Source organism: Fonticula alba (assembly GCF_000388065.1).
Source record: "Fonticula alba strain ATCC 38817 unplaced genomic scaffold supercont2.5, whole genome shotgun sequence".
NCBI classification, from domain to species: domain Eukaryota; order Rotosphaerida; family Fonticulaceae; genus Fonticula; species Fonticula alba.
Genome location: NW_009242975.1, coordinates 762806 through 775546, shown reverse-complemented (window position 1 = coordinate 775546; position 12741 = coordinate 762806). Strand labels below are relative to the sequence as shown.

At 69.1% G+C, this 12741-nt stretch overlaps 3 protein-coding genes across 3 annotated transcripts in view; all 3 read left to right on the top strand.

The window, feature by feature from the left end:
• The window catches only part of H696_03363 (hypothetical protein), a gene marked incomplete at its 5' end in the record, with an annotated part of 3995 nt that extends 517 nt beyond the window's left edge, over window positions 1–3478 (top strand). The window contains 4 exons of the mRNA XM_009497227.1: window positions 131–300; window positions 421–579; window positions 680–870; window positions 1013–3478. Coding sequence (XP_009495502.1) covers window positions 131–300; window positions 421–579; window positions 680–870; window positions 1013–3354 — 2862 coding nt within the window. The 3' untranslated portion in view covers window positions 3355–3478. The remainder of the gene's footprint in view (window positions 1–130; window positions 301–420; window positions 580–679; window positions 871–1012) is intronic.
• A 900-nt stretch (window positions 3479–4378) lies between these two features.
• On the top strand, window positions 4379–7785 carry H696_03362 (hypothetical protein; the record flags this gene model as incomplete). The annotated part of the gene is made up of 4 exons (XM_009497226.1): window positions 4379–4612; window positions 4735–5189; window positions 5344–5534; window positions 5777–7785. 4 exons carry the CDS (start codon window positions 4379–4381, stop codon window positions 7783–7785), a joined length of 2889 nt encoding a protein of 962 aa, XP_009495501.1.
• A 1340-nt stretch (window positions 7786–9125) lies between these two features.
• H696_03361 (hypothetical protein) overlaps window positions 9126–12741 on the top strand; it is a gene marked incomplete at both ends in the record, with an annotated part of 3711 nt that continues 95 nt past the window's right edge. The window contains 4 exons of the mRNA XM_009497225.1: window positions 9126–9467; window positions 9685–10193; window positions 10427–10698; window positions 11140–12741. Of these exons, the coding sequence (XP_009495500.1) occupies window positions 9126–9467; window positions 9685–10193; window positions 10427–10698; window positions 11140–12741 (2725 nt within the window). The remainder of the gene's footprint in view (window positions 9468–9684; window positions 10194–10426; window positions 10699–11139) is intronic.

Below are 12741 nucleotides of genomic sequence, written 5' to 3'. Positions count from 1 at the left end.
CCCCCCTGGGCCGATGTGTCTCGCCCCCCCCCTGCATCCCCCTCTGCATCCCCCTCTGCATCCCCCTCTGCATCCCCCTCTGCCTCTCCCTCCCCTCCCCTCCCTCCCCCGTCATGCTGCACACTGGTAGATTTTTCCCATCTTCGTGGCCGATGGTCTTGACCCCCCGGAGAAGAGCGTCACCGTGCACGAGCGGTTCCGGAGCAAGACGCGGTCGCTGAATTTGGCGCTGGAGAATTACCTGCAGCAGCTCTCCCTCGGCCAGAAGGACGACTCACTGGCGGCTTTCCGGAAACTCAGGTAGCACCCGCATGCCGGCTTTTGGCGCGCCCTTCTTAAAGGTCTTTTTCCGGGGGCCGAAGTACTGATGCCTTTTGCCCGGCCTCCCTCCTCCTCTCTGGTCCTCCACCGGCGCGACAGCTCCGGCATCGCCCTTCCCAACATTCGCCTCAACATCCAGCACCAGCTGGGTCGCCTGGCCCGGCAGTACCCCGATCGTCTGGCCTTCGTCTCCTGCTTCACCGAGGCCGATGATTTGCTGACCCTGCTTAGTCTCTATTTCAGTGCGCCGGTGCTCGGGTACGTGTGTTGCCGGCGCTCCTCTGCTCCCTCCTCTCCGTCACCCCTTCCGCGCCTCCTGACCTGGCCCTCTCATTTCCCCCTCCCGACCGTGATGCAGTGATGACTCGGATTTCATCGTCCACGGCTTCGGCCGCATGAAGACCTCCTCCCTCTTCCGGAAGCAATTCATCCTCAAGCGCAGTGGTCCCGATGGCCGGCCGGTCTTCATGCCGGGGTCGGGCTTTCACAAGCCCATCCGCGCTGAGGTTATTCTGTCGTCTTCCTTGGCTTCTCTCTGTGAAACCACTTGTGCGTTGGGCTGACCACGCTTCCCGGGCCGCAGCGGCACAGGAGGCACAGGGCGCGCGCGGGGAGCAGGGGGGGGGGGTCTTTCTCGCATGGCCACCCGCCGGACAGCCCGCCTGCCGCATCTCACCCTCTCGAGCATCAGCCACGAAGCTTGCCTGGCTCCCCCTGATCATGGGCGCGGACTTCGGCCCGCCGGATGGACGCCTGTGGAGAGTTTTCCTGGAGAATGCCGACATGGACCCCAAGCGGTGGGGTTCTCTGCGGGCCTTCTTCCAGGGCGCCCAGCCGGGCTACGTGCTGCAGGACACCCCGTGGCCGATGTCCGGCGGGACCAACTTCAAGTCCAACTGGTCGATGTATGTGAAGAATGCCAACCTGTCCCGGGAGGACTTGTGTGCCATTTTCCAGGCCCTGCCGGAGCCGGCCGACTTGGCGCAATTCGTCCAGGTCCCGGAGGAGCTGGACCTGGGGATCCCCTTCAGCTTGGCCCTGCCGATGCTGCAGCATCAGGACCTGCTGCCGGGCCTGCTGGAGCACCTTCAGACCAGCTGCGGCGCCGGGACGCTCATGCTCAAGGAGAGGCACCTGCGGCCGAGATTCCCCCACATGGGGGTCAAGCAAATCCACGATGGGATCCTGTTGAATTTGGGCATCTTCGATGCCAGCCTCGGGGCCCAGGCCGGGAGCCGGCGTCTGGGGGAGTTTGCGCTGGAGCTCCAAAACTACCTGACAAACTCCCGGTTCGTGCGGCCTCGAAATAAGTGGTGCATCTTTTCGCCGCGGCCGCCGCCGAGCTTCTCCCCCCCGGCCGGCGGCCCGCCGCCGCAGCGCTTCAGATCCCCGCGAGCCGCTCCCCGGTGCCAGTGCAGGCACGCGCTGTACCTGGCGCAAGCCCACCTCCAGGAGAATCTCCTGTCGTCGCAAGTCCACTCGGCCTTCTGCTCGACGCATGCCGAGGCCCCGGCGCCGCTGCGACCGATGGCGGTCGACAGTTTCCTCGCGTCGCGCGGCCGCGCCGCCCACCAGGTTACCTTCCACCTGCCGCGGATGCCTCAGTTCGGCCTGCGAGAGGGTGTGTCCGTGTGGAATCCCGTTCGCCAGGCGCGCTTCCTGGCGTACGCCCTGCTGGCCCGTGGCCCGGCCGGCCGGCACCAGGCGTCCGACCTCCTTCGGGTGGTCGAGTATGAGCCGCTGCCCTTCCAATTGGGCGGGCACTTCCCCGCCGCTCCGGCATGTGTCATGCGCACTTACGAAACGGCCTGCCTCGATGTGATGCCGCTGCTGCAGCGCGTGGACCAGCTGCTGGGGGCCGACCGTGAGGGCCATGCCCTTGACCGGCTGCTGCTGCTGATGATCCTCCTGGCGGACCGCCATTCCGGCAGCCCCCCCGGCCCGGAGGAGATCGGCCAAGACCTGCAGCTCCTCCGGGAGCTGACGGCCGTCCTGGCCCGGGAGGACCACCCGGCCATCGAGGAGTATCTGCGTTCGCTCGGCCTGCCAAGGGATGTCAGTAGCGTGGCCGGGCGGGCCTTGGCTCCTGCCGGGGACCTTCGCTTTTCGCAGTACATCCTGGAGTACTGTGCCCGGCGGGCCACTGCCGCCTTCATCGGCCTGCCTCCCGGGACGGATGTCGGCGTGCAGGTGGCCTGTCCCTCGGGTGTGGAGGTGGCCCTGGCTGCGCAGGTAGAGCGGCTCACGGTGTCCGACGAGGAGCCGATTCCGCCCGAGCAGCCCCGAGCGAGGCACGCCTCCCCGGTGCCGGCGGCATCGGCAGGGGCCACGCCACCAACGCGAGCCCCAGCGCAGAGCGTGGCCGAGGAGGCCTCGGAGGATTCACCCATGGCCAAGTCGGGCCGCCGGAGAAGGGCATCGTCCAAGCAGGCCCTTCTTCCGGCTCACTCGGCCCTGTCCCTGTCGGGCCAATCCCCGGCAGAGCCTCGGGCCCCGCGGCCGAAACTGCGCGCGCAGACCGAGGCCGACCGGGCGTCCCAAGGCCAGGCCCCGGCATGCCCAGCCCCGGAGGAGGCACATCCTGCGAAGGATCCCCCAAAGAAGGGCTCGGCCGATGGGGCCCAGGGCAAACGCACCCGCGGGAGGAAGGCCCCCGAAAGGCCATCTCCCCCGAAGCAGACCTCCGACCAGGGTTCCCCTGTGCGGGACGCCCCGGTGCGGGACGCCCGTGTGCGGGACGCCCGTGTGCAGGACGCCCGTGTGCAGGACGCTCCCGCGCAGGAGCTCCCCGCACCGCAGCGGCCCCGCACCAAGCACACGGTCCTTTTCTCGCCAGAAAAGCTCAACGCCATGGCCATGACCCAGTCCCTGGCCTCTTCCTGGCTGAGTGTGTATGCCACACTGGCCGGGCGGCGTTTGTCCCTGCACCTGCAGCAGGCCGCGGGGGGTCCCGGCCGCGAAATGTGTCGCATCCCGAGCCCCTCCTTCGTGGTTGAGTGTATTTTCCTCATGATGAACACCGAGTATCCGTAGCTCGCGAGTGCTCGGCGTCCTGCCCATGCCCCCCCCCCCGCCGGCGGACTGGCGCGGGGCGGATGCGAGGCCGGTCGAGCCGGAAACTACGCGGCTTAACCCAATATATTCGATTAACGCGACAAAAGCCCCGCCAGCGTGTGACCACGCACCGCCACGGGATGTTGCCCTGCTGGGTGTCATCGCGTCAGCGAGATGCCTGGGGGGGGGGGGGGGGGCTCGCGGCCCGGGCCGGAGGGGCCGAAGGGCGCATGAGCCCGGCTGGGAGGCCGTATTCCTGTCCCCCAGGGCAGGCGGAGATTGTGGGTGGCAGGGGTGTTGTGGGCATTCTCGCGCATGAGCCGGCCGCCTCCGCCTCCGCCTCCGCCTCCGCCTCAGGCAGGTTGAGTCGCCAGGGGACAGCGATCCGTCCGGGGAGTGGCCCGAGGCAGTCGCTGTCTTTGTACTTTCCGCCCAGGAGCGTTTGAATCTTCTTGCGCGACAGCAAATGCCGGGGCTTGCCCCACCTGGGGGAGGGCGGGGAAAAAAACAACAAAAAAAAACAATAACAAGCAAGACAGTTCACTCGGAGGCGTATCTGCCTGCCTGTCATCCGGCGGCCCGAGCATGCCGCCGCTCGGCGGCGCCGGAGGAAGGGGAGAATGTCGCTGCCCGGGCCCAGAGCCAGAGCAGGGCCAGGCTGGCGGGCGGGTGGGCGGGCGCGGTGTGGGAGGCTGCTCCTGCTCGGGGGCGGGCCCGACGGTCTTATGAGCGCCCAGGGGGAGCATCCTCCGGCCTGTTGCAGGGCACACCGCCAACCTCCTGCCATGCTGGCCCCATATGCCTGTGATCTTCGCCCGTCGCCCTTCTTGTGTGGCCACCATCCGCTTGTCTCGCCCAGCTTGCCCCCTCCCTCCCGCCTTCGCCGCCCTCCCTCGCCCGCGCCCCCCGCCGCCCCCCGCCCCCTCCCCCCCCTCCACCCGATAGCTGCCCGGGCGCCGCTTCGCCCTGTCCCCCACCGTGCCGGCTTGCTGGCCCTCGCGCCATGGGGGTCTTCCGCCTGACGAGCATCATTCCCAAGGGCCTCTTCCGAAAGCCGGAGGAGGTGCCCTCGAGGGAGCACGGCCTGCGAGTGCTGCCCATCGACCTGGGCAATCTGCTGTACGGCATCAACGAAAGTACCTTCCTCTTCGAGGGGCAGACCATCGGCCTGGGCTTCGAGTCGCCCCTGATCGTGCCCTACCTGGATGCCCTGGTCGAGTGGTTCAATCACCACGGGGTGCGTTGCTGGCGGCCCCACGGCTGGGCGTTGCACATGGCCGGGCTGGCCGCCGACGCCCGGAACTGACTCACAGGCCCCCTCCCCCCCCCCCCCCCCCCCCCCCCCCTGCTCGTGGGCAGATCTATGCGATCTTCGTTTCCGACGGCATGAAGGCACCCGAGAAGGGGGTCACCGCGCTGAACCGCTTCCATGAAAAAATCAAGAGCATGAGCGCCAGCCAGGCCGACTACCTGTCTCACTACCGGGGCGGGCGCATGGACAGGGCGCTGGACCACCTGCGCGGGGCCGTGCACCATGGCGACTGCCTCCCGGCCTCATGCTATGAAGAGTGCCCGACCCTGCAGAAGGTCCTCGACCAAAGCCGACAGAAGCATCGCAAGGGTCCGGCCCGGCGCGCGCCCGCCGAGCCCATGTGCGTGGTCATGGGCTTCACCAATGTCCTGTTTAATGTGCAGCGTCATCTCACGGCCCTGGCGCGCCGGGACCCCGGGCGCCTGGCCTACATCGGCTCCTTCACGGAGGCCGACGACATTTTGGCCCTGCTGAGCCTGTACTTCGGCGCCCCGGTGCTCAGGTGCGCTTATTGTCCCCCCCCCCCCCCCCCCCCCGCCCCGGTTCCCGCCGGCCACGGCCCCTTTCGGCTCCTTTGCCCGGCCGTGCAAGGCCGCGCGTGCGGCCCGCCGCCACGCCCCTGGACCCTGACCTGGTGCCCTTTGCCGGTGGAGCAGCAACGACTCGGACTTCTTTGTGCATGGCTATGGCCGGGTCAAGACCATGTCCATCTTCCAAAAGCAGTTCCGCCTGGACCGCAGCGCCCCCGATGGCCGGCCGACCTTCCTGCCTTCGGCCACCTACGACGTGCCCTACCTCGGGGGGACCCTGCTGACGGCCGATCTGGCCAGCTACTTCGAAACCACCGGTATGCCATGCCTCGCCGGCGCCCCACGACAAGACAGCCGATGCTGACCGCCATGCCATGCCATCCCGTGCTGTGCCGACCCTGTCTGTACCCGGCCGGCCCCGTGGTCTGCACATGTGGATGTGTATACATGTATATATATGTTTGTGTGTGTGTGTGTGTTTGTGTGTCGTTGGCGTTGTTGTTGTTGCCGTGTGTGCCGCCGGTCGCGCGCGTCGTGGCACGCGCCCCGGGCTCGGCAGCCACCAAGATGGCCTGGCTGCCGCTGATCATGGGCTGCGACTTCGGCCCGCCGGACGGCCGGGTGGGCCTGCTCCTCCAGAGGTACCCCTTCCCCGATGGCAAGGTCGGCCAGTACTTCAAAAAGACGGCCGAGTGCTATACCACGTCGGAGGCCTGGCCGGTGGCCGGGGCCAACTTCAAGCCCTCCTGGCAGGAGATCCTCCGGGCCACCCATATGCGGGGGCGCCTTTTGCGGTCGGTGCTGGCGGCGCTGCCGGAGCCGGCGGCCCTGGAAGAGGCCCTCCGCCGGCCGGAGGCCCGGCTGGCGGGCGTCCGTAGCGAAGTGGACGCGGCCTTTCGCCGGCATCGGGCCCATATGGCCGCGCTGCTGGGGCACCTGCACCATTGCAGCGGAATCGGCACGCTGCTGCTGAAAAGTGGCCAGTTCGGCCCGCCGGCAGGGCAGCCCCTCGGCGCGCGGCACATCCACGATGGGGTGCTCCTTTGCCTGGGGATCTTCAGTGCCGGCCTGGCGGCCCCCGGTGGGGATAGCCTGCCGGCCCTGGCCCGGAGCCTCGCCACCTACCTGACCAAGGAGCGCATGGTGGACAGCCGGAGCCCGTGGTGCATCTACGCCACCACCCCTCCGCCGGGCTTCCCACCGGCGGACCTGCCCGACATGGCCCGGGGCCCGGGCCCGGCAGCCGGCCAGCCGACCGAGGCCGGCCCCGAGCCCGGTGCGCCCCGCGGAAGCCGGGCGGCCCCCGGTGGAGTGCGGTCGCCGGGCCGGCCGGCGGCGGCGGCGGCGGCGGCGGCGGCCACGGCCGCGGCCATGGGCTCCGGGCTGGCGGCCGCACTGCCGGCCCCCCGGGCCGAGTCCGGCCCCGGGGCCGACATGGAGCCCGGGTCCGAGGCCCTGCAGCCCCGGTGCCAATGCCAAAAGGCCCTGCCCCTGCTGCAGCCCCTGATCCAGGAGTTCTTCCACCTGCCGCTCTTCCACCTGGGCTTCGGGGCGGTGTACCCGCCGGAGGCGGCCGGCGACCGGCGGCTCTTCACGGTGGACACCTTCCTGGAGGGCATCAAGCGCGGCGACCGGCAGAAGGCCTTCTTCCTGCCGCTGCTGCCGCAGTTCAGCCACCTGCGCGACATCACCATCTGGGCCCCCACCCGGCCGGCGCGCATGCTGATGTATGCCCTGCTGGCGCGGGGCCCCGGCGGCCAGGCCCGCCCGACCAACCTGCTGCAGGTGACCGAGCACCACCCGGTGCCGACCATGCTGAATGGCATGCTCCCGGCCGGGCCGCCCAGCACGGCCCAGGTCTACCTGCTGGAGGAGCTGGCCGGCGAAACGGCCGCCCTCCTCCGAGTCGTGGACCGGGCCCTGGAGGTGGATGACCAGGATGCCGGCCTGGACCGGGTGCTCCTGGCGGTCATGCTGCTGTCGTCCAGCGTGGCCGACGGCGAGCTGGGCCTCAAGCCGGACATCGCCGCCGACCGGGCCCTTGTCCGGCGCCTGGGCACCCTGGCCGCCGCCCTGCCGGACAGCCTGGCCCTCGAGGGCGCCCTGGCCGGGCTCCGCATGCCGGCGGACATCCAAGCCGCGGCCATGGTGGCCCTGGGCCCCCGGTCGGCTGACGACCGGCCAAAGCTGGACCAGGCCCTGGGGCAGCTGATCGCCTGGTGCCTGGGCCGCATGGAGGCGGCCTTCGTGGGGGCCGAGAAAGTCACCCGGCTCCTGGCCCCCGGCGGGCTGAATGGCTGGCTGGCGAGTCTTGCGGCCATTGCGGCCGCCCGGCCGCCGGGGCCCGCCCCCCCGGCCGTGACCATCCCCTCGACCCAGATTGTGACGTCCTTCTCCCTGATGCTTGCCATCACATGCACCTGGCTGGATGTCTTCTCGGTGCTCTCGGGGCGCTGGTTGGCCCTGCGCCTGCAACGGCGCGCCCCTGGCGACGCCATTTGCCGGGCCAGCGTGTGCTCGGCCGTGTCCGAGCACTTGGTCCGCATCATGAACACCATCTCCCTTTGAGCACCGGGTGCCACCGGGCGCCGGGGCCCAGCCTGGGCCCGGATGTGTACTGCTCATCCATCCACATGGTCAAGGAAGAGCACACACACACACACACACGCACACGCACAAAGAAAAAATACACACAAGCGCCAAAACGCACGGGCGGCCCCCGACCGGCCTCCGGAAAGCGCGAGACGCGGATTAAACTGAGACCATTAACTCACGCGGCGCGGGCGGGGGGCACACACGATGCGAGTTGGCAGTATGCTTGTTTGTGGCCGCGGACCTCGCGCGCCCCCGGGGCGGATCGATTGAGACCCATCATGACACGGGGCCACAACGGGGCCCAGGGGGTGGGAAAGCGCGCCCTCGGTTCCGAAAACGCCCCCCGGTCCTCGTCCCCTCTCCGCACCTCAGGCGGGAAGGGGCGAACCCCAGCCTCCTGCAGGAGCCCCCTCTCTCTCTCTCTCTCTCTCTCTCTCTCTCTCTCTCTCTCTCTCTCTCTCTCTCTTACACACACACACACACACACACACACACACACGAAATGGCGACCCCCGTGGGGGGAGGAGGATGCCTGTCTTTTTTCGACCACCCTCTCAGCATGTCCCCTGGCTGTCCCACCCGTGCCGGATCGCCAAGATGGCATTCGCGACAGTCCGCCGGTCGGCCTGCTGCGCGGGAAGGATGCCTGCGGCGGGCGTGCTGCCGCGCATTGAAGCCCGGGAAGCCGGCCCGGGGGCCGACCATCCGATGAGGGCATTCGAAGAATCTGCCAGCCGGCCCTCCTGCCTGGGTCATTGGCCCGGAGCCGGCGACAGGAGGCCCGGTGCCGGCCACCAGTGTCTGGATCCCTCCGCCGGCAGCCGCGACGCGCCCTCCACCCAACGAGGCCAAGGGGCGGGGGGGAGGGCGAGGGGCGCGCCGGCGGGGAGGCGGCGGAGGGGGGCGCCCGGGCTGCGCCGCAGATCGGCCGGCCGAGGGACTGCCAGCCGCCCCTTGGCATCCGGCGGAGGGCCGGCGGGCGGGCGACTCTCGAAGTGGCGCCCCGAGGCGCCCAGTGTGCCGGAGCCGAGCGAGGAGGCAACCGCAGGCAGGAGGCGGCACAGTGCACCCGCCGGCCGTAGGGCCTGCCACTTGGGGCCATTGTCCGCCGCATCCTCGGACCTGGATACCGGCACCGGCAGCCGGGGGAGGGTTGTTGGGCCGGCCCGCCGGGTGGAGCGCCGCTCGGGCGGCTGCTCCCATTATTTCCCCTCCTTTGTCGCATCCGTTGCCTCTTTCGCCTGCCTGTTCGCCTGCAACCTTCCCTCGCGAGCTAATAGGGTATCACACACACACACACGCACACAGCCAGCATGGGCATCTACAAACTCCAGACACTCCTGTCCCAGTACCAGTACGCCATGCGCGAGAGCCTGAGGGCGCCGGCCGGCGAGGGGGGCGCCGGCCCCGAGGGCCCCAGGCCCGGGCCCGGCCCGGACCCCGGCCCCAGCGACATCAAGTACTCCAACTACCGGTTCTTCCACATCCCGGAGGACGTGTCCATCCTGGTGCTGCCGGTGGACTTGAGCAACTTCCTGTATGAGATGGTCCTCTCGACGTTCCTTTTCGTCGGCCAACGCCGCAGCATCGGCTATGACTCGGCGTTGGTGGTGCCCTTCCTGGACGCATTGGTGGAATGGCTGTCCCAGCGAAAGGTACTCTCGGGCTTGTTCGCGGCGCGCCCTGCGGCATGTGGCCCTCCTTCCGGCCGCGGAACTGACCCGGGATGCGCTCTCCCCCCCCCCCCCCCCCTCGTGCCGCCGGGCGCCGGGTGTCTCCCTTGACGGCGGCCCGGCGTCCATGATCCCGGCACTCCGGCCCCACTGTTCGCAAACCTTGCGCATGCGGACGCCCCCCCCCCCACGCGCGCAGTGCTACGCGGTGTTTGTGACGGACGGCCTGAAGCCCTCCAGGAAGGTGGTCACCACCAAGGACCGCAAGGAGAAGAAGAGCAAGATCCTCAATGTCAGGCTGACCCAGTACCTGGACTTGCTGGACGCCGGCCAGCATGCCGAGGCCCTCCGGCATTTGAGAGGCACCGAGCACCTGGACGGCTGCGCCCCGTTCGTATGCCAGGATGACTGCCCGGCCATCATGCAGCGCCGGCACGAGGAAGATTGCTCCGAGGAGGCGGGCTGCTCGGAGGAGTGCCGGATCCGCCGGGACTCGGAGAAGCCCACCGATCCGGCTGGGCACTTTTACTCGGTCGCCGCGCCCTTCACCCACAGCGTGGACTTCATCAATGTCTGGACCATTGCCCAGGCGCATCTGGCGGCCCTGGCCCGCGAGCACCCCCAGCGCCTGGCCTTCATCGGGTCGCACACGGAGGCCGACGATGTGCTCTCCCTGCTGAGCATGCACTTCAGTGTGCCGGTGGTGAGGTACGCGCGCGCGCGTGCGTGCGTGGGTGTGTGTGTGTGTGAGAGAGAGAGAGAGGGGGGGGGGGGAGTCTACGCCTGGCAGGCGGACAGCGGGCGGGCGAGGCGAAGCTGCCCTGCTCCAAAGTGCTGACCCTCGCATGTTGCCCTGGATGGCGGTGCTGGCGCGCGCCGTCCGCACGACCGCGCCCACCGGCGCCGACGAATGGGTCCCGCGTGGCAACGGGGCGCTTCAGCAATGACCTGGACTTCGCGGTGTTCGGCTTCGGCCAGATGAAGCCCTCGTCCCTCTTTCGGCGGCAATTCCGCCTTGTGGATGAGGCCGGCTCGCCGAAGTTCCTCCTTTTGGGCGAGAAGGGCCCCTCCGCCGGCAGGGTGCCCGTGGTGGAGGAGGAGCCGGGGCTCTCGGCCGATGTGCCATGCGCCGCCACGCGGCCTGCGATCTCGCGGGTCATGCGCAACAAGACCCTCCACTCGCGCACCTTGAAGAGCATCCTGGGAGTGCAATGTGCGTTGCTTGGGCTGGCCGGCGGCCGTGCGCCGATGCCCCGGGCGGCCCAGGTGGCCTTGCCAGTCCTTTCGTGCTTTTGGCCCGAGAGCGGCCCCGCCCGCCGGTTTGTTCCTCGAAGTGAGCCCCGACTGACAAGCTTCCCCCCGGGCCCGGGTTCCGACGGCTGATCGGTATCCTCGTCCGCACTGTTCCCTGCCCGGACATTCGCACGCCCTCATGTGTATATGCGCACATGCGCACACATGCGCACACGCGCACATGCGCACACATGCGCACACGCGCACACGCGCACACATTCACACCTCCACACATTCAAACACCTCCACACATTCAAACACCTCCACACATCTTCACAACACCTTCACAACACCTTCACAACACCTTCACAACACCTTCACATCACCTTCACAACCCCTTCACAACACCGCCTCTCGACAGACTCCAGCCAAATGGCCTGGCTGCCCCTGATCATGGGCGGGGACCACGGGCCGCCCGATGGCCGGCTCTGGACGCTCGTGAAGAGCTTCTTCCCGGAGGAGGACCACCAGGTGCGCCGGTACTTCGAGCGGGTGTCCGAGTGCTACGACGACCCGGCGCGCCCATGGCCCAAGGGGGCGTCCGGCTTCCGGCACGACTGGTGCCGCACCTTCCGGGAGGCCACCAGCTCGCTGGCGGTAGTCCGGGACCTGCTCCGCGTGCTGCCGGCCCCGGGGGACCTGCTGGACTTCCTGTGCGACCCGGGCAGGGACCTGCCGGGGCTGCAGCCCGACATGAGGAAGGCCATGCACGACAACAAGGCCCTGCTGTCGCCCCTGGAGGGGGCCTTGCGCCGGAGCAGCGGCCCGGGGGCCCTGCTCCTCCGGCGCTATGGGTACTACTGGCGGCCCAGGGGCCGGCTGGAGTTCAAGCACATCCGCGATGGGATTGTCTTTTGCCTGGGGGTGTGCAACGCCGGGTCCAAGCCCCAGATGCATCTTTACTGCCAGCGGAACTTCGCCGACAGCTTGCATCGGTTCCTGGATGCCGAGTGCCAGCTCCTCGCCGGGAACCCCTGGTGCCTGTATGCCAGCAGCCCGCCGCCGAGCACGCCGTGGAATTGGAAAAGCTCGCCGCTGGCCGGGCCGCGCGAGCCCCAGCAGCCGGGCCAGCCGGCTCGCCCGGGGCAGCCGGCCGGCCGCGAGGCCCGCGCGGCGGCCCCCCCGGCCCGCGGCCCGGATGGCGAAAGCCACGCGGAGGAGGGCTCGGCCGCCGGGCCGGGCACCGCCCCCCCGGCATGCCGCTGCCAATATGGCGCCTACCTGCTTCAGGGCCTGCTGCTGGAGCCCTTCCACTCGCCGCTCCTGGTCCAGGGGCTGTGCATGGCCTACGCCAAAACCCGCGGGCCCTGGATCCCCGAGGTGGTCCACATCTTCAAGAAGGACCTCCACAACAACCAGGCCACCCGGCTGGCCAGCATGCCGCCCCTGCCGCAGGTGGATCCCTGGCCGTGGGGCGGGGAAACCGTCTGGGCCCGGCTGCGCCACGCGCGCCTGCTCATGTACACCATGCTGGCCGCCGGGCCGCTGGGCAAGCCCAATGACATCCTCTTCCGCCGGGCCATCGAGAACCACCCCCTGGCCCAGGTGGACTGGACCCGGGACCTGGCCACGGCCAAGGCATTTGAGTATCGGCTTGACAAGTTCCTGGACGGGGAAATTGGCCACCTGCTGCACGTGGTGGACAGCGCCCTGCAGGGGGACCAGGACCGCGGCTTCGACCGGGTGCTGCTGGCCACCATCCTCCTGGCCAGCCGGCCGCCGGCCACCAACTTCCAGCAGCACGACTTCAAGGGGGTCTTCGACACCCTGCTGGGCCTGTGCAGCTTCGCCACCCGGCCCGTGGTCAAGGCCGCCATCCAGAGCCTCAACCTGCCGCGGGACATCAATTACCACTCGCTGGCGGCCCTGGTCCCGAAGGATGCCGGCGACCGGGGCTCCTTCGTGGCCTTCGCCCACAGCGTCCTGGACTGGTGCCTGATCCAGATGAAGACCAAGGCGTCCG